The sequence below is a fragment of the Gorilla gorilla genome, chromosome 2, assembly GCF_029281585.2.
Source record: "Gorilla gorilla gorilla isolate KB3781 chromosome 2, NHGRI_mGorGor1-v2.1_pri, whole genome shotgun sequence".
Classification (NCBI taxonomy): Eukaryota; Metazoa; Chordata; class Mammalia; order Primates; family Hominidae; genus Gorilla; species Gorilla gorilla.
In genome coordinates, this window is record NC_086017.1 from 149,925,677 (window position 1) to 149,952,270 (window position 26,594).

General features: G+C 41.9%; 1 protein-coding gene across 12 annotated transcripts in view; it reads right to left on the reverse strand.

The window, feature by feature from the left end:
* PIK3CB (phosphatidylinositol-4,5-bisphosphate 3-kinase catalytic subunit beta) overlaps window positions 1–26,594 on the reverse strand; it is a 186,493-nt gene that overhangs the window by 105,271 nt on the left and 54,628 nt on the right. For all 12 annotated transcript variants that reach the window (XM_031009530.3, XM_055383439.2, XM_055383443.2 and 9 more), the window contains 2 exons: window positions 4,308–4,494; window positions 856–1,081 (listed from right to left, as the gene is read on the reverse strand). In XM_031009530.3, the coding sequence (XP_030865390.1) occupies window positions 856–1,081; window positions 4,308–4,478 (397 nt within the window). In that variant the 5' untranslated portion in view covers window positions 4,479–4,494. The remainder of the gene's footprint in view (window positions 1–855; window positions 1,082–4,307; window positions 4,495–26,594) is intronic.

Below are 26,594 nucleotides of genomic sequence, written 5' to 3' on the forward strand. Positions count from 1 at the left end.
CCTCCTCAGTAACCTTTTGTAGTTCCTAATTCAAGTCAGTACCTTCTCTAAAGCAAGATATTGATAAACCATTAGCCCCTGAGACTCCTAATATTATATAGCAAGAGAGACTCCTCCATGTTCTTGATTGTGTTACTCACAATTTTCCATGGAATAAATTTGCAAGGAATAATGTGGACATGATATTTCCTGACTCTCTACCAAAATAACTTCTACTTAAAGATAATTTCAGTTAAGAAGTAAAATTTGTCAATAATTTATTTATGGAAACATCAAACAGCTTAAAGTCTTGGTTGGCATAGAGAGTTGTATATAAAATATGTTCATTCTATAGGAGCAGTTCATAAGAAACTAAGGATAATGTCTCCTTTAGTCAAGGAATTCTCAAACAATTTGAGGTAAAGCAACAACTTTTTTCTTTCCAATCCATCAAAGACCAATATTTTTGTAAAATAAAAATAAATCAGCCATGCATAGTGGCTCATACCTGTAATCCCAGCACTCTGGGGGACCAAGGTAGGAGGATCACTTGAGCCCAGGAGTTTGAGACCAGCCTGGACAACACAGTGAGACCCTGTCTCTATTTTTAAAAATTATATAAATAATAAATCATTAGACAACAAAAACATATACTAAACATAAGCCCTTGGATGCTATGGCAATATCATATTGCTAAAGGGGTTTCTAAACATTTATTCTCAATTTCTATACTTACCTTATCTCAAACTGGCAACAATTTGCAGATCAGCAGTGGTCCATGGACCACACTTTGAAAAGCAATGTCTTAAATATACTTACTATATGTTTATATAAATAGATATATTAAGAATTTGTACTAAGAATTTTTAATATTACCTTTTCCTATAAGGACTCCAATTTTTGAGTCTAATTTTTCCCCTGGGTCACAACTTCTTGTCACTAATTTGAGAACTGGAAGAAAAGGTCTGACATCACAGAGTCTTCGTGTTTCATCTTCAAGCTCCTCATATACAGCAGTCTGATTCACACATGCAAACATATAGGAGTCAATATCCATAAGGAGGTTGAACATTGGGTAATTGTGAACTTGCTTCCATAACATCTATGAGAAAAAATAATAAGACATTTTCTGGAATGGAAACACTTGCTCAAGTGTACAAAGATATAAGGATGCTCACTGCAGCACTGTTTGTAAAAATAAAAAACTATGAAGAAATCAAATGTTTAGCAATAAAAGATTGGTTAAATGAATTATAGAATATTACAGAACTGTGAAAATAACAGAAATATATTCAGAAAAATAGAAAAAAATATAAATTCATTCTGAAATGGAAAACCATACAAAATATTCAAGTTTTCTTACAACAGCAAATTATAAGAGAGTATATATGGTATTATCCCATGTTTGTAGGGTAATATAATGGCATAGTGCACAAAAAATGCATTATAAATGAAATTACTAAAAGCAAATTATCTATGACAAGTAAGACTCAATGAAAACTTTCATATTTCACTTTCCTGTAAGCAGAAACTACTGATCAGGAGTAATCAAAAAAAAAATTTTAATTTAAAGTATGTATCACCACCTCCATACAATATTTAAATTATTTTTGTCCTGCATTCTTTTCTTTTATCAGGGGTATCCTTACTAACACTGTCCTGTCAGAATGATCATAATCAATCTCTCAACATCTCTTTCCATGTCTCCTGGATGAGATAATATAAAAGTTCACCACACAAAAACGAAAAGGGATTGCATATTTTGTTAACAGCCAGTACAAAAGCTAAGAGCTGAAAATAACAGACCTGAGTTAAAAATTGTGGCCAATCCTCAGCTCAGATTCAGTTACATAAAACATACAGGAGAAAGTACAAGCAACAATAATAATAATAATGATAGGTAAACTTTTCATTCTAAAGGCTCAAAATAGTAAAATTAAGAAAAAAAGGTAAACTGAACTTCACCAAAACTTAAAACTTCTGTACAGCAAAAGACATTATCAAGAGAATGAAAAGGCAACCAACAAAATGGGAGGTAATATTTGCAAATCATATATATCTGACAAGATATTAATATCCAGAATATATAAAGAACTCCTACAACTCAATAACAAAAAACAAAGTTTAAAAATCAGTACAGGTCTAGAAAAGATAATTCTCCAAAAAACATACAAATGACCAACAAGCACATAAAAAGATGCTCAACATCATTAGTCATGAGGGAAATGCACATAAAAACCACAATGAGGCTGGGTGCAGTGGCTCACACCTGTAATCCCAGCACTTTGGGAGGCCATGGTGGGCAGATCATGAGGTCAAGAAATCAAGACCATCCTGGCCAACATGGTGAAATCCCATCTCTACTAAAAATACAAAAATTAGCTGGGCATGGTGGTGTGCACCTATAGTCCCAGCTACTCAGGATGCTGAAGCAGGAGAATCACTTGAACCCGGGAGGCGGAGGTTGCAGTAAGCCAAGATCATGACACTGCCCTCCAGTCTGGTGACAGAGCGAGACTCTGTCTCAAAAAAACAAAACAAAAAACAAAAAAAAACCCACAATGAGACACCACTTCACATCCATTAGGATGGATACTATTAAACACACACATACACACACACACACACACACACACACACAGAAAATATGGCAAACAAGATCGTATCTCTTAGACAAACAAAAAAAGGAAAGAAATAATGTAAGAAAAGAGGAAGGAAGGAAGAAAGGAAGGAAGAAGGGAGGGAGGGAGGGAGAGAGGGGAGGGGAAGGGAGGAAAGGGAGAGGAAGGAGGGGGAGGTAGGAAAAGAGGGAGGGAGGGAGGAAGAGAGGGAGGGAGGGAAGAAGAGAGGGAGGGAGGGAAGAAGAGAGGGAGGGAGGGAAGAAGAGAGGGAGGGAGGGAGCGAGGAGAAAATAGCATGTGTTGGCCAGTATGTAGACAAACTGGAACCCTTGTACACTGCTGGTCCCAACATTATATGGTGCAGCCACTGTGGAAAACAGCGTGGCAGTTCCTCAAAAGTTAAAACATGGAATTACCACTGTGAACCAACAATCACACTTCTAGGTATATACCCAAAAGAACTGAAAGCAGGAATTCAAACAGACATTTATACACCAATGCTCAGAGTAGCATAATATTCACAATAGCCAAAAGCTGGAAGCAACCCAAATGTTCATCAACAGATAAATATACAAAATGTGGCATATACATGCAATGGAATATTATTCAGCCATAAAAGGGAATGAAACTAGGATATATGCTACAACATGGATGAACTTTAAAAACACTATGCTGTGCAAGCCAACTACAAAAGGATAGCTATTTATTGTATGTTTCCACTTATATAAAGTACCAAGAATAGGCAAACTGATAGAGATGGAAAACAGAATAGAAATAAAAAGGAATTGAGGGAAGGGGCAGTTATGGGTATGAAGTTTCTGTTTGGGATGATGGTTAAGTGCTGGAAATGGATACTGGTGATGGTTGCACAGCACTGTGAATGCACACCTAAAAATGTCTAAATAGTAAATTTCAGGTTATGTATATTTTACAATTAAAAAGAGATAAATGGTTAATCTAATGTGAAGTATAGCCATAGGAATCCATACTTGTCACTGGTGACTATAAAAATAGGTGCACCATGCATGAGCGTATGAGATGCTTAAGTCAATTCTGTATTTTCTTTTTACTTTAAGGATCATGCCATTTTAGAATTCCAGTTTCTCTAATGAAGAAGCTTGGAAAGGAGTTAAGAGGCTTGTCCAAAGCCAAGAGTTTTCAGAGGTATATCATAAATATGTTTTCTTAAAAATACCATAACTCCTGATATTCACATTGGGTTCAGCTTTTTGAAAAACATTAGAAAGAAAGTTTAGAAAAACAAGTTCATGTATATGCTGGTTTTTACAAATCAATGGTGCTCATCAATTTACTTTAAAAACTAACGCAACAGAAAATGCAAGCCTGCTGAGGGAAAAATATCTGGTGAACAGCAGAAAAGTCTTTCTTCCCCCAAGAGTCAAGGAAAGGGGGAAGAGAATAAAAAGGAGAGAAGAGAAAATGAACCAAAAATCACATTTTTAAAAGTGTGACAAGCTCAAAGACAGTAATTTCAAAGACGAACTCAAAAGAAAATCTTCTTGACAGTTTTAATAACCCAAACAAACATTTCAAACTAGCTAACATAAGCTAATTTTTCTTAATTACCATCACTTCATTACTATCATTATCACATATAATTTACATTAACATTTTCTATTATAGAATGATATTTCCCCCAAGTGACACAGTATGCTAAACACATAGAAATTATACCTATTAACATACCTGCTTAATATAAGAAATGGTAGCTTCCCGAGGTACCTCCAACTGGATATAAATCCCAGTGGGCAAAAGGAAATCCACAGGTATGGAGCCATCAGATGCTATCTGTGAATCCACCGCCCAGATGTCAAGGATGTCTGCCATAGCAGGAGGCATTATGAAACTGAAGCACATTCATAACCACGGGGCCCTAGAAATCAGTAATTAAAACATAGCAAAACAACCATCAGCCAAATTTTATACCAAGATATGATAAAGACCACTAATCTACAATTAGTCCTTAGATTTCAATATAGCCAATAACATAACAGGAGGCCAACTAAATAATGTGATATTTTAAAAACCAAGAGTAAGTCAGCAGAAATAAATTATTTAAATACACTTTTATCACTTCACAAATTATATATATGTACATTATCCAATCCATACCACCAACTAAAGGAAAAAAATTATTATGTACATATAAATAAAAATATATACACATACATATGTACACACACACACCACATTGATTCAAATTCAACATAAATATTTGACATCTGAATAAACTGCATGCTTAAGGATTACAGGGTCCTAAGAAATTTAGTTAACCAGCACTCGACAGGTGATTTTCTCCAAACTTTATTTAGAAAATATTAGCTTCTTAGGCTGAGTTTTTCTCTGCAAATTCCAATGAAAATGACAATCAAGAGGGCCCTCTCTCAACAAGAACAATTTGCAATCAAGAGGGCCCTTTCTCTACAAGGACAATTTTTTTTTTTTTTTTTTTTTGAGATGGAGTCTCTCTCTGTTGCCTAGGCTGGAATGCAGTAGTGACATCTCAGCTCACTGCAAGCTCCGCCTCCCAGGTTTACGCCATTCTCCTGCCTCAGCCGAGTAGCTGAGACTACAGGCGCCTGCCACCATGCCCGGCTAAACTTTTTGTATTTTTAGTAGAGACGGGGTTTCAACCGTGTTAGCCAGGATGGTCTCGATCTCCTAACCTCGTGATCCACCCGCCTTGGCCTCCCAAAGTGCTGGGATTACAGGCGTGACCCACCGTGCCCAGCCAACAAGGACAATTTTCTATCAACCTCACGCCCATCCCCTAAGCATTAAAAACACCAAATCGCTCAATACAGATGGCAAGGCCCCTTGTACTATTTCTCTGGCCTATTTTTCTTGCTCTCCCATCACTCTACAGCCCGAGACTGGTATCACAGTGCCTTCTGCCTTCCTGCTGCTAGACCTATGTTCACATGAGGAATAAACTCCTCATATCAAAACAAACGCACTATCCCAACAAATGTACCCTTTAATAGTGCCATTTAAGTCTTACCTATTCCTTAAGGGCTTCCTTCAAGAAGATACAACAATAATAATTGGAAGAACATGAGCACTAAAGTTAAATGAACCAAGGTTCATTTAACAATTATGCCATTAATGAAAGTGTCATATCAAAAGAGACAGGAGGCCAGGCACAGTGGCCCATGCCTGTAATACCATTACTTGGGGAGGCTTAGATGGGTGGATTGCTTGAGTCCAGGAGTTTGAGACCAGCCTGGGCAACAAACAAGACCCTGTCTCTACAAAACACACAAAAAATTGGCCAGGCGTAGTGGTGCATACCTGTAGTCCCAGCTACTTGGGAGACTGAGGCATGAGGATTGCTTGAGTCCAAGAATCTAAGGCTGCATTGAGCTAAAATAGTACCACTGCACTCCAGCCTGGACAACAAAGTGAGACCCTGTCTTAAAAAAATAAAATTTAAAAAACAATTTTCAGAACTTCTTTTGCTAATAAATGGAAAATGAATAATAAATTAGAAAATCACAATTCTGCAAGCGCTAATGAACTAACAGATCTAGGCAATGATCATTAATAGATGCTAAAGACATAAATAATAATAAGGTGAAAGGAGAAGAAACTTTACAATCTGTCCATGTCTGTCTTGTTCACACTACAGGAATCCCCTGATCTTAGCATTACTAAAAGTGGGACTATCAGACATTATGTGTCTCCTCATGAAATGCAATAGTCAGTACTTACCATTCACACAAAACAAAACTGAACTTGAATCTAATCAAGGCTTTAGATCTGATCTATGTGCCAGTTTACAGGAAACAGAGAAAAAAGTTAAATACTTCAAGGAAGCAATCAGCCAAGTAGAGAATGTGGCATCTTCAATAAAACAAATTATATGGTTTCTCCAGCTAATCAATATCAAGAAGAGGAGGAAGAAGATGGTGGAAGGACTGTTAAAGAATTTAAAAAACACTTAGGAGACACAGCCAAATCCAATGTTAGCTGGAACAAATCAACTATAAAAAACTATCTTAGCCAGGCACTGTGGCCCACGCCTGTAATCTCAGCACTTTGGGAGGCCAAGGCAGGTGGATCACAAGGTCAGGAGTTCGAGGCCAGCCTGGCCAATATGGTGAAACCCCATGTCTACTAAAAATACAAAAATTAGCAAGGCATGGTGGCGGGTGCCTGTAATCCCAGCTACTCAGAAGGCTGAGGCAGGAGAACTGCTTGAACCTGGGAGGCAGAGGTTGCAGTGAGCCTAGACAGCACCATGCACTCCAGCCTGGGCAACAGAGCGAGACATCGTCTCAAAAAAATAAAAATACAAAAATTAGTCGGGGGTGGTGGCGTGCGCCTGTAGTCCCAGCTACTCGGGAGGCTGAGGCAGAAGAATCACTTGAACCAGGAAGGTGGAGGTTGCAGTTAGCTGAGATCACACCACCGCACTCCAGCCTGGGCGACAGAGTGGGACTCCGTCTCAAAAAAAAAAACACAACTATCTTTGGGCCAGGCACGGTGGCTTATGCCTGTAATCCCAGTACTTTGGGAGGCCAAGGTGGGTGGATCACCTGAGGTCAGGAGTTTGAGACAAGCCTGACTGACATGGCGAAACCCTGTCTCTACTAAAAATACAAAAAAATTAGCCAGGCATGGTGGTTCAAGCCTGTAATCCCAGCTACTCAGGAGGCTGAGGCAGGAGAGTCGCCTGAACCCAAGAGGTGGAGGTTGCAGCGAGCAGAGATTGTGCCATTGCACTCCAGCCTGGGCAACAAGAGCAAAAATCCATCTCAAAAAAAACAAAAAACAAACAAACAAACAAAAACTATCTTTGAAATAATCTGGGAAATTTAAATATGGATTCATTATAAGCTCCTTGAGGAGATATAATGTCTAGTGGTCTTACTTTTAGCCATGCTCAGATTGATCACATAATTCAGGTATTGTCAACATGCTTTTTAAAGTACTGTTTCTCACCACAGTATATGGAAAGGTCTCTATACTCAGGAACTCTTAACCAATAAACTTCCATAAACATGAACAAAACTACACAGTCACTACACATGTTATTAAGGCACTAGTCCTAAAATTAAGCAAATCACTTCAGAGCAGCCTTTGAAGATCTGGTGTAGGAGCTTCTCAATCTTGCAAGTAATAAGCATTCAATAAGTATTTGCTGAATGAAAACATGCTGTATTAACTTATAAAGACCATACTTTGCAGGGCCAGGTAGGGTGGCTCAGCCTATAATCTCAGCACTTTGGGAAGCCGAAGCAAGTGGAGTGCTTGAGCCCAGGAGTTTGAGACCAGCCTGGGCAACATGGTGAAACCCTGTCTCTACTAAAAATACAAAAAAATTAGCCAGGCATGGTGGCAGGCACCTGTAATCCCAGCTACCAGGGAGGCTGAGGCAGGAGAATTGCTTGACCCCAGAGGGTGGAGGTTGCAGTGGGCCAAGATTGCACCACTGCACTCCAGCCTGGGCAACAGAGTGAGACTCTGCCTCAAAAAAAAACAAAACAACAATAAATATATATATATATATATATATATATATATATATATATATATATATATATATACTTTGCTTATATTCAAATACCACCATGCAAAGACAGAGGTGGAAGCCAGCTACTGAACAAGTAACTCAAGTACTATGTCTAACCAAGAGCTGCCAACAAAAGCTGGAGGAAAAATGAAAGTTAGAATGTATGTATGTATGTATGTATGTATGTATGTATGTATGTATGTATTTGTTTAGAGATGGAGTCTCATTCTGTCGCCCAGGCTGGAGTGTAGTGGCATGATCTCAGCTCACTGCAACTTCTGCCTCCCAGGTTCAAGCAATTCTCCTGCTTCAGCCTCCTGAGTAGCTGGGATTACAGGCACACACCATCATGCCCGGCTAATTTTTGTATTTTTAGTAGAGATGGGGTTTCACCATGTTGGTCAGGCTAGTCTCAAACTCCTGACCTCATGATCCGCCCGCCTCAGCCTCCCAAAGTGCTGAGATTACAGGCATGAGCCACTGTGTCCGGCCCAAAAGTTAGCATTTAAAATTGAGGTGGGTTTATGAAACATCAGCCCTCTGTCACAGAATTAGAAACATAATAAACCTGTACATGTCCCTAGTTTCTTCAACACAGATTTTTGTCAAGACTCTCAGAACTGAAACCAAATCACCCAATTAATACAATACTAATAAAAGAGTGTGAAACTAGAAAAATAAAACTCTGGGATCTCACCCTTACCAGACAGCTGGAAATGGTAAGGCATCTGAGACATAATGCCCAGAGCAGTAATCTTTTCAAAGAGACTGACTGCATCTCACCAGCACTCCCATCCTATAGCATCAACTGCCAAGATATAAAATTCTAAATTTCTAAGCCATTAGAGAAAATGCATTAAGGTAGATACAAAAATTTCTTGATGAAGGCCAGGCGCGCTGGCTCATGCCTGCAATCCCAGCACTTTGGGAGGCCAAGGCGGGCAGATCACGGGGTCAGAAGTTCAAGACCAGCCTGACCAACATGGTGAAAACCCATCTCTGTTAAAAATGCAAACATTAGCTGGGCATGGAGGCACGCCCCTGTAATCCCAGCTACTTGGGAGGCTGGGGCAGGGGAATCGCTTGAACTCGGGAGGCGGAGGTTGCAGTGAGCCGAGATCGTGCCACTGCACTCCAGCCTGGGCGACAGGGCAAGACTCCGTCTCCAAAAAAAAAAAAAAAATTCTTGATGAAATGATTATATCTAAAATGAATCACAAGGCTAAGAGTGGTGGCTCATGTCTGTAATCCCAGCACTTTCGGAGGCCAAGGCAGGAGGACTGCTTGAGCCCAGGAGCCCAAGACCAGCCTGGGCTACATAGTGAGACCTCATCTCTCAAGAAAAAAAAAAAAAATTAGCCAAGAGTTGTGGCATGCACCTGTGGTCCTAGCTACTAGGGAGGCTAAGGCAGGAGGATCACTTGAGCCCAGGAGGCTGAGGCTGCAGTGTGCTGTTAATTGCACCACTGCCCTCCAGCCTGGGCAAGAGTGAGACTATGTCTCAAAAAGTAAAATAAAAAATAAAATGAATTATGAGACAGGGCATGGCAGCTCACACCTACAATCCTAGCACTTTCGGAGGCCAAGGTGGAAGAACTACTTGAGGTCAGGAGTTCGAGACCAGCACAGGCAACAAAGCAAGACTAATTTAAAATAAATTGAATTATGAGAATGAATTCATGATTGGGCCCCTACTTTCCTTCCTCTCTAAATGTGTCATTCAACACACAGGATCCTTAGTCCAGTCATGCTGAATCACAGGTACTTGCCAGCATATCTCACATTCTCTCCTGCCTCCTACTTTAAACAGATTATTCCCTCTTCCTAAGATGTCTTCAGCTCCATATTGCCTGACCAAATTTTATTATTCTAGATTCCTGGAAACCTTCCCTGATACTCCTCGGTGTGTCTCAAGCACCCAGGACATACCTGTGACAACACTGGAGCACACTGTATTAAAGCTCACTGTGTACTCATCTCTCCCTAGTCTCATATTATTTCTAGCTCTTTAGCTCCTGACACATATTAGCCTCTCAATAAATAATCACTTATGGTTAAATGAAGAAATGAGTAACAAATCCCATAGAATTTGTGAGAAGGAGGCCGGGCACAGTGGCTCCCGCCTATAATCCCACTAGCACTTTGGGAGGTGAATCACTTGAGGTCAGGAGTTCGAGACCAGCCTGGCCAACATGGCGAAACCCTGTCTCTACTAAAAATACAAAAATTAGCCGGACATGATGGCTGCCTGTAATCCCAGCTATGCAGGAGGCTGAGGCAGGAGAATTGCTTGAAACTGAGAGACGGAAGTTGCAGTGAGCCAAGATGATGCCACTGCATTCCAGCCTGGATGACAGAGCAAGACTCCATCTCCAAAAAAAAAAAAAAGAATCTGCTAGTAGGACAATTATATTGGATATTAAAAATTTGATTTAAATCATGCTTGACAGGAAAACTTGAACCTTGCAATCTTCAATATAGTCTTTCAGCACTTACTCTAAGAAATATCATAAACAGCCTCCGCAAGTGATACCTTTATATGAAATCAAAATATTTTACCAATACATAGATAAAATGCCATATATATCTACATATCCTACAACTCTTTAAATTAAGAAAACTAGCCAGGTATAGTGGCTCATGCCTATAATCCCAGCACTTTGGGAGGCTGAGGTTGGGGGATCACTTGAGCACATGAGTTCAAGACCATCCTGGACAACATGGCAAAACCCCCTCTTTTCAAAAAAAAAAAAAAAATTAGCTGTGCATGGGACTACATGGCACACACCTGTAGTCCCATCTACCTGGAAGGCTAAGATGGGAGAATCACCTGAGCCCAGGAGGTTGAGGCTGCTATGAGCTGTGATCATGCCACTGCACTCCAGCCTGGGCAACAGAGTGAGACGGAAGGAAGAGTGAGACGAAGTGGGGTGAAAGAAAAAAAGTTGAAATTACTTAACTCAGATATTCAAGTCTATTTGCATGTGGTTTTACAAAATCTCAACCTACATTTCAGGTAGTCCATGTATCTTTCCTTAAAAGAATAAAGTAAAAAATATTAACAAACATATAAAATTCTTTTGCATAGATCAGGCTTTGCCTAATGCTGCCATGTCTCAAATACATAAACTCCTGTCATGTGAAGAAGAACATAAAATGGATCTCACCTATAACTTAAAGATGGCACCCTCACTGTGTTGCAATCCCAGTAATGTTATAGGTGTTTCTGAAAATGATGTATTTTTTTAACTAATGTTTGACTATAAAACTGCTATTTTCAGGATATGGCATCCTCTCCTAAATTTAAATAGGCTGAAGAACTCCCTTGATGTCAAAGGGATAACCATTATTTATTTCTCAAGCTCCAACAGACTGAAAATTGTTTCTAGTATAAAGAAAATAAAAAACTCATTTCAGAATAATTCACTAAGTTTTTATGTTTTATGTACTTTTCTATATCTGTGCTATATTTCACATTTTAAATGTCTTAAAATTTTTTTAATGGCAAAATACACTGCAAAGGCTAAGTATCTTTCTTATGCCATCTTTAGGTGCATCATAAAGAAAAATTTTATCCTTTAACAGTTGCCCATGCTTAAAAATAGAAAAATCCTTCCTCGCTTACAAAGAAAAATTTTATCCTTTACTTTAACAGTTGCCCATGCTTAAAAATAGAAAAATCCTTCCTCACTTACAAAGAAACATCACACCAATCTCCAAAATCAATTCCCCTATCTACAATTTCAAGGACAAAACCCTCACATTCAAAGTATCAATTGATTCAGAAATATTCTAATGATTCAGCAACATACTGAAGATGCCTGTAAAGCAGAATTATTGTGTTTAAAGACCTAGAAATGTTTTACCCAACTAGGAGTAAATCATCAGAGGGAATACTGCAAGGTTAAATATATCTACCTTAATATTGTCATTAGCAATTTACTAATAACTGAGTTAGACTGGCTGTCAAACTTTGTAAACACTCTAAGGAGATATATAGTATTAAGCTAAATATTCTCCAGAAGAATGGTTTTCAATTTTGTCATATTCAGTATTCCCCCTTTTTTTTTTGAGACAAAAAAAAAGTATCCGGGCATGGTGGCACATGCCTGCAATCCTAGCTACTTGGGGGGCTGAGGCAGGAGAATCGCTTGAACCTGGGAGGCAGAAGTTGCAGTGAGCCAAGATCGCGCCACTGCACTCCAACCTGGGTGACAGAGACTCTGTATCAAAGAAAAAACGAAACAAAAAACAAAAACAAAAACAAAAAAACAAGCTTTTCAAATACATAGATATCTGTAGAAAATTCAAAAATCGTGTTTATATAAGACTTTTTTTTGTTATACAAAACTGTCCAGTGTACTGCAGGATGTTTGATTATCCACTACCTAACAGTAGCACTTCCCTCAATCACTGTGCCAACAAGAACAAAATCATAACCCAACAAATTTCAAAACCATCTTTTGGGGGCTTCACACAGTCCACTTTCAGAATCACTGCCCTAAATAATTCCTACTGTTACAGGATCCTTGGGGTGTTGTTTTTCTGGCCAGAAACATCTGTGGCCAGTGGCGCCTTTGCCTTAGTTTTGACAGGGCCCACTAGGCTCAGTCTGCCCACTTGGCCTAGCAGGCTGCACTCGATTCACACTATGGGACTGGATCCCGTGACTGCCAAGGGAGACTGTGTGGAGCAGCAATGGGTGTGTGAGCAAGTGTGGGGTCCAGCCCCTGCACAGTCAGACTTGCCAGCTGCTGCAGCAGGGCAGGCAGCTCCAGGTGCCAGTACGGGCACTAGCTCTCCCTGAGGCTACGGCTGGACCAGGTGTACCACAAGCAGCTTCCACAGCTGGCACTGGGGGACATGGTGGCACCCGGAAGCTTGGAGATGTCAGGAACCCTGGGGCCCCAAAGAGGAAGTCACAGTCCTGGCTCGGGGAGTTCCCAGGTCTGGGCTCCCCAAAGGGCTACAGCTCTTCTCTCCTCTTTGCCTGCAATGCGATGAACAAAGGTCATGTTTCAGCCCTGTTTGTGTTACAGTTCTTTTAGCCTCAATTGGCAGGTCCCAAGAATGAAGTACGCAGCCAAGTGGAGGGTGAGCAAGACAAAGAGGAGCTTTATTGAGTGACAACAGCTAAGAGGAGGACCTGGAGTGGGTAGCTCTTCTCTGAAGGCAGGTCATCCTATCATCTCTGCAGCTCTTCAGCAGACAGGAGGCCCTGAAATGGGTAGCTCTTCTCTGCAGCTGGCTGTCCTGACATCTGCTGCTCTCAGCAGAGAGGAGGCCCTGGAATGGGTAGCTCCTCTCTGCACCCTGTTGTGTTGATGTCTGCTGCTCTCAACAGAGAGGAGGCCCTGGAGTGGGTAGCTCCTGTCTGCAGCCTGTTGTCCTGATGTCTGCTGCTCTCAACCAAGAGGAGGCCCTGGAATGGGTAGCTCTTCTTTGCAGCTGGTCATCCTGATGTCTGCTCAGCTCAGGCTGAGCCTGGGGCTTTTATGGGCCTCAGGGAGAAGGAAGTGTGTGCCAACTGGTCCACAGGCAGCCTGGGGCAGGCCCAGAAAAGGCACAAGTTCCCACTCTAGTCCATGGAACTGGCAGCCTGGTCCCTAGCCTTCAGACCCTCCCTGGCCTGAAGATGGAGGCTCACTGAGGACCCAACCTACTTCCGCCCAGAAACCTGTCTGCCTCCTGCTGCTGATCATGGCACCCAAGCTGTAGGTACCGCCTACAGGTCAGCGCCAAGCTGCCCTCAGCCTCCCCTCAGCTTCCCTCCTATGTTCACTGGTGCCCAAAATCTGGAGGGGGCCAAGGTGGCAGGGGGCTGGCGTGTCAGCACTACCCTGAGCATGTGCACACCTGGCTGGGATGTGACAACACTTGGGCTTGGCCCTGACTCTGCTCCAAGGTCGGAGTGGGTGCCGACAATAGGGAAAAGCTAGACAGTGGGAGCAGGCATTTCCGAGCCTGAGAGGGCAGAGTGGGCCTTCTTGGGCCCCTAAGGAGTGTGGGGATGCCTGGTTGGGCAGCTGCATTGGCATGGGAGAGAAGGGGCTGGGGGGCCAATGGCAAGGAGTGTGCTCCTGCCTGCTCCATGGAGCAGGAGGCCCGGGTCTGCACCCACAGTTTGGGTAGCTGCAGCTGCTCCTGGGAAGCTCCCATCCACCAACTTGGAAGGGATGTGGCCCCATTTGTTCCCCAGCTCCCACCAGCTCCACAGAGCATGCAGCCCTGGCCACACCTCCTTGCTGCAGCTGGCATGATGGCAGCAGCTGTTCTAGACGGTCCACCGCTGCCATCACTACTATTTCTCAAAGTAGCAACAGAGTCTCCATAATTTATCCAGATATAATTGTAGCCTATATTTTTCAAAGTAATGAACGTAACAGTATACATTTCTATCTGCCAATGAATGATGTTTCCTATATTTGGCTATGTTGTTTTTGGCTAATTCTTGAAGGGTAAAGAAGCTCTAAGTCAAGAAAACGAGACCCTTAACTAATCAGAGGAATGTAAACCCAGTATAACTAGCTCTTAGTTTTCAAGACCTTTAGTAACAAATTTACCGATGAGATATTCAAACTAAAAACACAAGATGACATGTAACTCTTCAGAGCTTCATGCACAACCCTTTAAGAAAATTATTGAGGGAGAGGGCATACTCACAAAATGTGCTGTTCTGCAATTAAAATATCATGTGTTTTGTCAGACTTAAAACTGCAACATGCCACTTTTAAAAAATGAGGTAACAAACCAATTGGTAACCAATAAATCTTTTGTAGCTATATTTTGAAGGAAATTAAATTATTGCCACTAGGTTGAAAATAAAATATATTCTGCTATTTCCCTTAGTCACTCTTATTTTATAGGACCACACAAACAGTTCAGCCTGAGAGAAGTGACTCAGAGTTTCAACTTGGAGGTATCTTAGGAGTTACAGACCCTACCCATTTTAAAGATAAGAAAACTAAAGCTAAGAGAGTTTAAGTAAATTATCCAGGAATACACACAGACAGAGTCAGACCCAAAAGTCAGATTTTTTTCCCCAAAGCAATTAGCATAATTTTCCCCTTTTTCTTTTTTCTTTTGGTATTTAAAGGAAATGTCTTTTCACAGGCCTACCTCGCCTGGCAAGATCCTCAGTCTTGTATCATTCTTCTGTTTGAGCATCAAAGCAAGAGATCAAAGGCTAAGGACAAGCAGAGTTTTTAAACTATGAAAACTTTTCAAGGAAGCTATCAGAGGGCACAGGAACTTCAGCAGTGACAATTAGTTCAATAAACCCTTTAACTGTTAACTATAACCCATATCCTGTCGATTGTTCACTGGAGAAAGAGGAAAGAGTTTAAAAGTTCTCAGCTTCCCCACCAATGTGCCAGCAGAACCCACTGGACTTTACTCCTTTAAATCTAATGATAAGCAGAAAACAACATAAATTTGTTCTATAGGTGAACAAATTCAACCAAAATCATAGGAGATATTTAAAAAGAGATTTTTTTTGGCCGGGCACGGTGGCTCATGCCTGTAATCCCAGCACTCTGGGGGGCCGAGGTGGGCGGATCACGAGGTCAGGAGATCGTGACCATCCTGGCTAACACAGTGAAACCCCATCTCTACTAAAAAATACAAAAAATTAGCCAGGCGTGGTGGCAGGTGCCTGTAGTCCCAGCTACTCGGGAGGGTGAGGCAGGAGAATGGTGTGAACCCAGGAGGTGGAGCTTACAGTGAGTTGGAAAAAAAAAAAGAATTCTTTTTAAAATATAAAAGAAAAAACATTACTTCTTTTGTTTTTGTTTTAGTTTTGAGACTAAGTCTTGCTCTGTCACCCAGTCTAGAGTGCAGTGGTGCAATCTTGGCTCACTACAACCTCCGGCTCCCAGGTTCAAGCAGTTCTCCTGCCTCAGTCTCCCGAGAAGCTGATATTACAGGCACCTGCCATCATGCCCGGCTAATTTTTGTATTTTTAGTAGAGACGGGGTTTCACCATGTTGGCCAGGCTAGTCTTGAACTCCTGACATCGTGATCCACCCGCCTTAGCCTCCCAAAGTTCTGGGATTACAGGTGTGAGCCACTGCGCCCGGCCACATTACTTCTTTAAATACTACATTTGCTATCACAACTTGAGGTTTCATTCAGAGGCAACTTAAGGTATGGGATCTTGATTCATCTGGGCTTTGGTCCCTACCCCCGACGCTGCTCAAAGACAACAAATCAGCCCCAACTGTTGATGTGTTTATGGTGAAGTATGCATTATACTGGGTACTTAAAAACTGAACAGTATAGAACTTCATTTTGCCTTTTTTTTTTTTTTTTTTTTGAGACGGAGTCTCGCTCTCTCACCCAGGCTGGAGTGCAGTGGCGTGATCTTGGCTCACTGCAAGCTCTGCCTCCCGGGTTCATGCCATTCTCCTGCCTCAGCCTCCTGTGTAGCTGGGACCACAGTCGCCTGCCACCGCAACCAGCTATTTTTTGTATTTAGTAGATACGGCATTTCACGTGTTAGCCAGGATGGTGTCAATCTCCTGACCTCATGATCTGCCCACCTCGGCCTCCCAAAGTGCTGGGATTACAGGCGTAAGCCACCCGCGCCCGGCCCTAGAACTTCATTTTCTAAAGGTGATTATTTATTCTGAATTGCTATAATTATATGTAAGAGCTATTTCTAAAGTAATTCTACAAATTATTAAAGAATTGCTATAACATTATATATCATATCATTTATAATAAAATGACATTTAAACTTATCCTCTCAAATCAAAGATGGCACTCTAAACAGCTTTTACAAAACATCTGCACCAGCCTGGGCAACATAGTGAGACCCCATCTCTACAAAAATTTAAAAATTAGCTGGGTGTGGTGGCACATGCCTGTGGTGCCAGCTACTTGAGAGGCTGAGAGAGGAGGATCTCCTTCTCTGGAGCACAGAAGGTGGAGGCTACAGTGAACCCTGTTTGCAGAACTGCACTCCAGCACGGGCAACAGAGCAAGACTCAGTCTCAAAAAAAAAAAAAAAAAAAATTTGCAAATAGGCACTGAGCCTTGAAAAAGTTTATTCCTGCTAACTTGGTAATTCCAGTTCTGGAATGTACCTATTTACAAACCTGAATACAGAAAAAGTTTCATGTATAAAGCAAAATATATAAATATGAAAAATTAAAAAAATAACTGACCCACCTGATGGCATCCACTTGGTGCACTCATTTAAAATCATGTTTATCAAGAATATGTGGCAATGTTTAGAAATAACATGAAAAAAATCCAAATATAAACTAATATACACATTAGAATTAGAACTGTGTTTAAAGTTAAAAGAAAAAAACTGCAAGTACAACCTAATGCGCGGCAATTAAGGGTGGAAGGAAAGACACTCATACAGTTCAAAAGTAACTATAAAATAAATGTTTCTTATATTCAATGTGCCTTTAATGATGGCATACAGTTTATACACTCTTTTAAAGTTCTATTGTTCCAGACACTTTGAGTGGGTCCAAAGGAAGGACTTAGGTTAGAACTTAGCAATTTATTCTGTATTTTTTAAAATTATTTTATTTTATTTATTTATTTTTTTGAGACAGGGTCTTACTCTGTTGCCCAGGCTAGAATGCAGTGGCACGATCATGGTTCCCTGCAGCCTTGACCTCCCAGGCTCCAGCAATTCTCCCACCTCAGCCTCCTGAGTAGCTAGGACTGTAAGCACACACCACCACACCCACATCATTCTTTTGATTTTTTTTTTTTTTTTTTTTTTACTAGAGACAAGGTTTCGCTACATATTCCCCAGGCTGAGCTTGAACTCCTGAGCTCAAGCAATCCTCCTACCTCGGTCTCTCAAAGTGTTGGGATTACAAGCATTAGCCAAAGCACCCGGCTATTTATTCTCTCTCTTTTTTTTTTTTTTTTTCTGAGATGGAGTCTTGCTCTGTTGCCTAGGCTAGAATGCGGTGGTGTGATCTTGGCTCACTGCAACCTCAGCCTCCCAGGTTCAAGTGATTCTCCCGCCTCAACCTCCCAAGTAGCTGGGACTACAGTTGCCTGCCACCATGCCTGGCTACTTTTTTTGTATTTTTAGTAGAGATGAGTTTTTGCCATGTTGGTAAGGCTGGTCTCGAACTCCTAACGTCAAGAGATCCACCTGCCTTGGCCTCCCAAAGTGCTGGGATTACAGGCCCAGCTATTTATTCTTAATAGGTATGTGTTCATTAGTATTTCTAAACCACAGCCTGGGCACGGTGGCTCACGCCTGTAATCCCAGCACTTTGGGAGGCTGAGGTGGGCGAATCACTCGAGGTCAGGAGTTCAAGACCAGCCTGGCCAACATGGTGAAACCTTCTCTACTAAAAATACAAAAATTAGGCGTGTTGTCAGGCGCCCACCTACTTGGGAGGCTGAGGCAGGAGAATCACTTTAACCTGGGAGGCAGAGGTTGCAGTGAGTTGAAATCACGCCACTACACTCCAGCCTGGGCGACAGAGTGAGATACTGTCAAAGAAAAAAAAAAGTATAAAGATAAATTTAGACATATAATCCATAACACTGGTATTTCAGTGGAGAGGGAGGACATTATTGATATTATTTCATCAAACTAAAAGGGCTGATGAAAAAAATTTAATAAAAGTCATATCACTCTATTATTCCAAAATATACAGCTAGCCTCTTTAAAATATGCCATTTTAAGTTACTTAATACAGTCCTTGAAATGGAAAAAAAATTAAAAAATTAAATGGTCTTCTTCCAAACACATAATTTTTTATTAAGCAATGCTAATAAAACTCTTCAGATTTCTAGTTTTTAGTCTACCTTCCTCTTTTCTAATCTAAATGTTCGACCGTGTTTACCCCTAACATCAACAAGATAAGTTATTCCAAATGGATATATATATTTCCACGAGAAATGTATTTCATCCCCACAGTCTTCTCTCCTCACCCTCTCCACCCCTTGCTGAAACCCATTCAAGTGAACAGTATTTGGGACATGGGAACTATCACTAAGTGTTAAGCTATTCCAATCACTGTTTGACAATAACCACGTTTTAAGGTAAAAATGATTATTTCCCTAAATAGATAAAATTAATAGGACAAAGACTACCAAAGACCAATATCTACTACATTAACATAGAGACCTTCTCTAGCCTTTGAAGATACAACTAAGGGAATTCTCCTACATTACAGGAGAGCAATTTCTGTTTTTAAACACTTTTGCTAATAACGCATAAACAAAAATACCCAACATGTAATTGTACAGTTCCATGAATTTTTGGAAAGCAAATACCTATTGCAAAGCAAACCACTATCCAGGTTAAGAAAAAGAACACTGCCAGCATCTCAGGAGACTCCTTGTTTGTCTCTTTCAGATAGCAACCCTCTCCCAAACCTCCTACCACCATCTGACTTCTTTCGTAAGAGGTGGGGGTTGTTTTGTTTTTTAATCACTTTAGGTAACAGTATGGGAGTAAAGCAAATATCCAAATAATTGTGGCTCACTGGATACACTTTTGCACCTATCATTCAAGTATATATTTTAGACAAAAGTTTCATTGTCTAGATGACTGCTTCTGTTTCTCACTCCAATGAGTGGCAATGGGTCCAATAGACTAACTGAGGTGGGTGCTTTTGAATGTCAACAAATCTTCCTTCTAGAAATGGTATCCAATCAGTTCTGGTTCTTGTTTACAAGTACCATCATGACAATCAGGAATGACTGTTTGTGTAGCAGAGTACCCACATGTAATTGCAATGAGAGTGAGTCATGAACCAAATTGTACAAGTGTGTGGTGGTGCTGGTGAGTAACTAACCAACAGCTCTCACATCTAGGAACTGAACCAGTGCCAGAAAGCCATCTGGATAGCAAACAGTAACATGAGAAGAATTTTAAATAGCTTACAGCTGTAGAAAATGCACTATTCCAGGCTTTGAATTCTTTTAGTTATTTCTGTCTGCTGTCATTTTGAAAATAAGTCATAATATGTAAAAATTAAAAGAGCATCCAATAAAGGCTGGCATTTATCCCAAGTCATTTCAGGATTACTCCTTTGCATGATGGTTTAAGTTTGGTCTGGCAAGTACTTATCATTTGTTTGTCTGTTTTAAACCTTTTCCTTGGAGACCAATTTTCTTCCTAAGCTATCCGCCCATGAATGACAAAATGCTTCTGTGTGTAGCTTTCATTTCTCCCTCACTACTGACTGTAAATTGAGGGGGAAAAGACTAAGAAAAACTGAAGAAGTATCTGTCCTTGATGCCAAGTCTTCTTTCACTGGTTATTCTCTCTAGAGGACACAGAGAGTCCAGAGAGGCAGGCTGATAATGTCATCTCAGTGCTAGGCCTTGATCAAAAAGAGGAAGAGAAGAAAACTGCAGAGGGACAAAGTGGGAAAACAACTGAATTTCAAGGAAATGAATATTTAATAAGTACTTATTCTGTTTAAGATACCATATCACACACTTGATTGGGAGATGAGGTAATTACAAAACAAAACGAAGCAATTTGCAATCCAGCCTGTACCAGAGCAGTTAGGTCTAGTGAGAGACTAGCGGAGGCATGTCTGTTCTCTGAATGATTGCAGTGTTTTTTACCTCGACCTCCCAGAGCCTCAACCAGAAGGGATGAGGATGGAATACTGGAAAAGGGAAATACAGAGTAGCTGCCTGAACTTCTTAGGGTGTGGGACTGCAGTGTCTGGGGATCAGGCTATGTCATCTAAAAAGTTGAGGCAGCACCACAATGTTGCTGTCATGAAACCCCCTCATTACCTCACTGCCCCAGCCTATGACCTGTGCATAATGGGATGAGTACTGGGAGTTACATGGTTTGGAATATAATAATTAATCACATGTTACTATGTCTAAGATCCCAAAAGATCTGAAATCTTTATCTGTTATGCATTAACAGGACAGCTTTTGGATACTGTCCTGTATTTAACTTATAACATTACCCTATAAGCTAATAAATTACTTTTGTTTCAAAACCCTCAAATATAGCATTCTTTTAAATTAAAAAGCATACATTGGCCAGGCGCGGTGGCTCACGCCTGTAATCCCAGCACTTTGGGAGGCTGAGGTGGGTGGATCACCTGAGGTCAGGAGTTCAAGACCAGCCTGGCCAACATGGTGAAACCCAGTCTCTACTAAAAATACAAAAATTAGCCGGGCGTGGTGTCATGTGCCTGTAATCCCAGCGACTCGGGAGGCTGAGGCAGGAGGATCACCTGAACCCCGGAGGCAAAGGCTGCACTGAGCGGAGATTGCACCATTGCACTCCAGCCTGGGCGACAAGAGCGAAACTCCACCTCAAAAAAAAAAAAGAAAGAAAGAAAAATGACATTAGTATCCATTTCATACCACTAATATAACAGTTAATAATTTAAAATGTTTCCTGACTGAACGTAGCTACTAAAACCAACCCATACCTTTTTCTTCTGGAAACTATGGGAATACTCTCAAGGGATTAAAAATGTTTTGGATAAAACATCAGCAAGGAAAGAAAGCTTTAAGAATCTAAGGCCGGGAGTGGTGGCTTATGCCTGTAATTCAAGTACTGTGAGAGGGCGAGGCAGAGGATCCCTTGAGGCCAGAAGTTCGAAACCAGCCTGGGCAACTTGACAAAACCCTGCCTCTACAAAAAAATACAAAAAATACAAAAATTAGCTGGGCGTGGTAGCACACACCTGTAGTCCCAGCTACTCAGGAAGCTGAGGAGGGACGATCGCCTGAGCCTGGGAGGCAGACATTGCCGTGAGCTGTGATTGTGGTACTGCATTCCAGCCTGGGCGACAGAGTGAGACCCTGTCTCAAAAAACAAACAAACAAAACCCCAGCATGGGCAACATGGTAAAACCCTGTCTTTACCAAAAACACACCAGGCATGATGGCATGCACTTGTGGTCCCAGCTACTTGGGAGGCTGAGGTAGGAGGATCACTTGAGCCTGGGAAGCAGACATTGCAGTGAGCTGAGATCATGCTACTGCACTCCAACGTTGGTGACAGAGTGAGACTCCACCTCAAAAAAAAAAAAAAAAAAAAAGAATCTAAATAATCTACCAAAGTATTGAAAACTAGCTTTAAAAAATTGTGATTACATGATCAACAGCACTGCTGTCACGACCTGGGATGATTTTAAAACATGGCCACAAAATTCTTTTACATCACTCCTGCACCTACTGGTGCTGCCTGCCAAGGCTGTGGGCAAAGTCATCTCCAAGCTGAGCAGGAAGCTCACTGGCATAGCCTTCTATGCCCCCACCGCCAATGTGTCCCTCATGGACCTGACCTGCCATCTGGAGAGACCTGCCAAATGTGATGAGAGGTCAGGTGCACGATCCCTCTCCTTGAATATGGCTTCAGTGATGGCTTGACCTCTAATAGAATACAGCAGGGGTAATGCTCTACTAATTCCCAGGTTTAAGAAGCTGCAGCTTCCATTTCCTCACTTAAGACACCTGCTTGTGAGATGCTCACTCTTAGAAGGTAGCCACCAAGCAGTGAACAGCTCAGGACAGACACATGGGAGAGGCCAAGGATGAGTGTTGACAAACTCCAGCTGACTGCTAGTACCAATAGCCAAACTTCTGAGTGAAGAAGCCTTCAATGACTCCATCCCTCAGACGTCATGTTTTTCCACCTGATGCCCAGACAACATGGGCCAAAGACAACCTGACTCTGGTGTGCCCCATCCAATTCCTGACTGCAGAACCAGAGCATAATAAAATGAATGTTTTACACCACTAAGTTTTGGGATGGTTTGTTACAGCAATATATCATTGCAGCATGACCTATTAGAATGAAATCACGCAATTACTACAGTCAATAATTCATTTTTTTCTTAAAAAAAAATTTACATTTTCTGTTCCTCCCATTCAACAGCCACATCTTCTCATGTAACACCCGTCACATCCCTGAGACATCACAATGAAAGTGAAAGCCAGGTAAACTGATTTGGCCTTATTAGACACCTGGTCACCAAGGCTGCTTTTAACTCTGGCGAAGTGGATATTGTCTACATCAAGGACCCCCTCATTGCCCTCAACTACATGGTCTATATGTTCCATGATTATTCTACCCATGGCAAGTTCCGTGGCACAGTCAAGGCTGAGAATGGTAAGCTTGTCCTCAATGAAAATACCATAACCATTTTCTAGGAGCAAATTCCCACCAAAATCAAATTGGGTGATGCCACCACAATTACATTGTGGAGAGCACTGGCATCTTCACTACCTTGTAGAAGGCTGGGGCTCATTTAAAAGGAGAAACTGAAAGGGTCATCATCTCTGCCCCCTCTGCTGATGCCCCCATGTTTGTGATGGGCATGAACCATGAAAAGTACAAAAACACCTCACAATTCCCAGCAAACCTTCTATACCACTAACTGCTTAGCACCACTGGCCAAGATCACCCATGACAACTTTGGCATCATGGGAGGAATCATGACCTTATCCATGCTACTATCACTGACATCCAGAAGACCACTGATGGCCCATCTGGGAAACTGTGGTGCAACGGCCACAGGGCTTTCCAGAACATCACTCCTGTACCTACTGGTGCTGCCAAAGCTGTGGGCAAAGTCATCTCCAAGCTGAGCAGGGAGCTCACTGGCATAGCCTTCTATGTCCCCACAGCCAATGTGTCCATCATGGACCTGACCTGCCATCTGGAGAGACCTGCCAAATACAATGACATCATGAAGGAGGTGAAGCAGGCGTGGGAGGGCCCCCTCAAAGGCATCCTGGGCTACTCTGAGTACCAGGTTGTCTCTGCCAACTAACAGTGATAACAACTTTTCCACCTTCAATGTTGGAGCTGGTATTGTTCTCAATGACTACTTTGTCAAGTTCATTTCCTGGTATGACAATGAATTTGGCTACAGCAACAGGGTGGTAGACCTTATGGTGCACATGGCCTCCTGGACCACCAGCCCCAGTGAGACCATGAGAGTAAGAGAGAGGCCCTCAGCTGCTGTGCAGTCCTGCCCCACTCAGTCCCCCACCATCACACTGAGAATCTCCCTTCCCAGACACGGTTTCCATGCCAGACCCCCTGAAAAATGGGATAGGCCTAGAAAGCTCCACTTTGTAGTGCACCATCAATAAAGTCCTCTGTATTCAGCACCCCTCTACTGCCAAAAAAAAAAAAATACCAACACACACATTTTCCAAATATATATTTTACTCTATGTCATTTCTTTTTTTTTTTTTTTTGAGACGGAGTCTCGCTCTGTCGCCCAGGCTGAAGTACAGTGGCATGATCTCGGCTCACTGCAAGCTCTGCCTCTTGGGTGCACGCCATTCTCCTGCCTCAGCTTCCCGAGTAGCTGAGACTACAGGTATCCGCCACCATGCCCAGCTAATTTTTTTGTATTTTTAGTAGAGACAGGGGTTCATCGTGTTAACCAGGATGGTCTTGATCTCCTGACCTCATGATCTGCCCACCTCGGCCTCCCAAAATGCTGGGATTACAGGCGTGAGCCACCACGCCTGGCCTTTTTTTTTTTTTTTTGAGACAGGCTGTCACTCTGTCACCCAGAATGGAGTACAGTGGCACGATCTTGGCTCACTGCAACATCTACCTCCTGGGCTCAAGCAATCCTCCCGCATCAAGCCTCCCGAGTAGTTGGGACCACAGGTGCATGCCACCATGCCTGGCTAATTTTTTGTATTTTTGGTAGACGTGGGGTTTTGCCATGTTGCCCAGGCTGGTCTCAAACTCCTGAACTCAAGTGATCCATCTGCCTCAGCCTCCCAAAGAGCTGGGATTACAAGCATGAAATCGCTGCACCTGGCCAAATTTTTTTTTTTTTAATAGAGACAGTGTCTTGCTTTGTTGCCCAGGCTGTCTTGAAACCCTAGCTCAAGCAATCCTCCTGCTTCGGCCTCCCAAAGTGCTAGGATTACAGGTGTGAGCCATCATGCCTGGCCCAGGGGCATTTCTTATGAGAAATATTTTCTTCTAATATACAGATAACTTTAGTATATCAGCAAACAAGTTAATCTCTAAAATTAGAATTATGCAGGTCCAAGTTCTACTGAAATTTAAATGGCACTGAGAACTTTTTTTTTTTCTTTTGAGACAGAGTCTTGCTCTGTTGCCCAGGCTGGGGTGCAGTGGCGAGATCTCAGCTCACTGCAACTTCTACCTCCCAGGTTCAAACAATTCTCCTGCCTCAGCCTTCCAAGTAGCTGAGATTACAGGCACACATCACCACACCCGGCTAATTTTTGGTATTTTTAGTAGAGACAGAGTTTTGCTAATGTTGGCCAGACTGGTCTCGAACTCCTGACCTCAAGTGATCCACCCACCTTGGCTTCCAAAGTGTTAGGATTACATGTGTGAGCCCACCAGAAAACTAACTTTTGTTTTTTGTTTTTGTTTTTTTTTTGAGACGGAGTCTTGCTCTGTTGCCAGGCTGGAGTGCAGTGGTGCAATCTCGGCTCATTGCAACCTCCGCCTCCAGGGTTCAAGTGATTCTCCTGCCTCAGCCTCCCAAGTAGCTGGGATTACAGGTGCGTACCACCATGCCCAGCTAATTTTTGTATTTTTAGTAGAGATGGGGTTTCACCATTTTGGCCACAATGGTTTCGATCTCTTGACCTCGTGATCTGCCCACCTCAGCCTCCCAAAGTGCTAGGATTACAGGTGTGAGCCACTGCGCCCAGCCCTTAAACTATAATTAACTTACTTTAGTTGTGAATGTTACTATCGTTTCCAAAAAGAAAGCAGTGTGGGCTAAATAAGTTTTTAAAATTATGTCTTTTTTCTTTTTTTTTCTGAGACTTTCTTCTGAGTGTCTCTCACTGTCGTGCAGGCTGGAATACAGTGGCGCCATCTTAGCTCACTATAGCCTCTACCTCCTGGGATCAAGCCATCCTCCTGTCTCAGCCTCCTAAGTAGCTAAGACTACAAGCATACACCACTTCACCTGACTAATTTTGTGGGGTTTTTTTGTTTTGTTTTGTTTTTTTGTAGAGACAGGGTCTCGCTATGTTGCCCAGCCTGATCTAAAACTCCTGGCCTCAAGCAATCCTCCCGCCTCAACTTCCCAAAGTGCTGATATTACAAGCATGACCCACAATGCTCCAGCTAAAAATTATGTCTTTACATAAAAATGAAACTTCTGGGCTCGTGCCTGTAATCCCAGCACTCTGGGAGGCCAAGGCAGGAGAATCGCTTCAGCCCAGGAGCTCAAGGCCAACCTAAGCAACACAGTGTGACCTCATCTCTACAAAAAAATAAACAAAATTAGCCAGGCATGGTGGTGCTCACCTGCAGCCCCAGCTACTCAGGATGTTGAGGTGAGAGAATTGCTCGAGCCCAGTAGGTCGAGGCCATAGTAAGCCAAGATCTTGGCACTGCACTCTAGCCTGGGTGACAGACTGAGATCTTATCTCAAAAAAAAAAAAACAACAACAAAAAACGAAAATGAAACTTCTGGCTAGGCATGGTGGCTCATAGCTGTAATCTTAGCACTTTA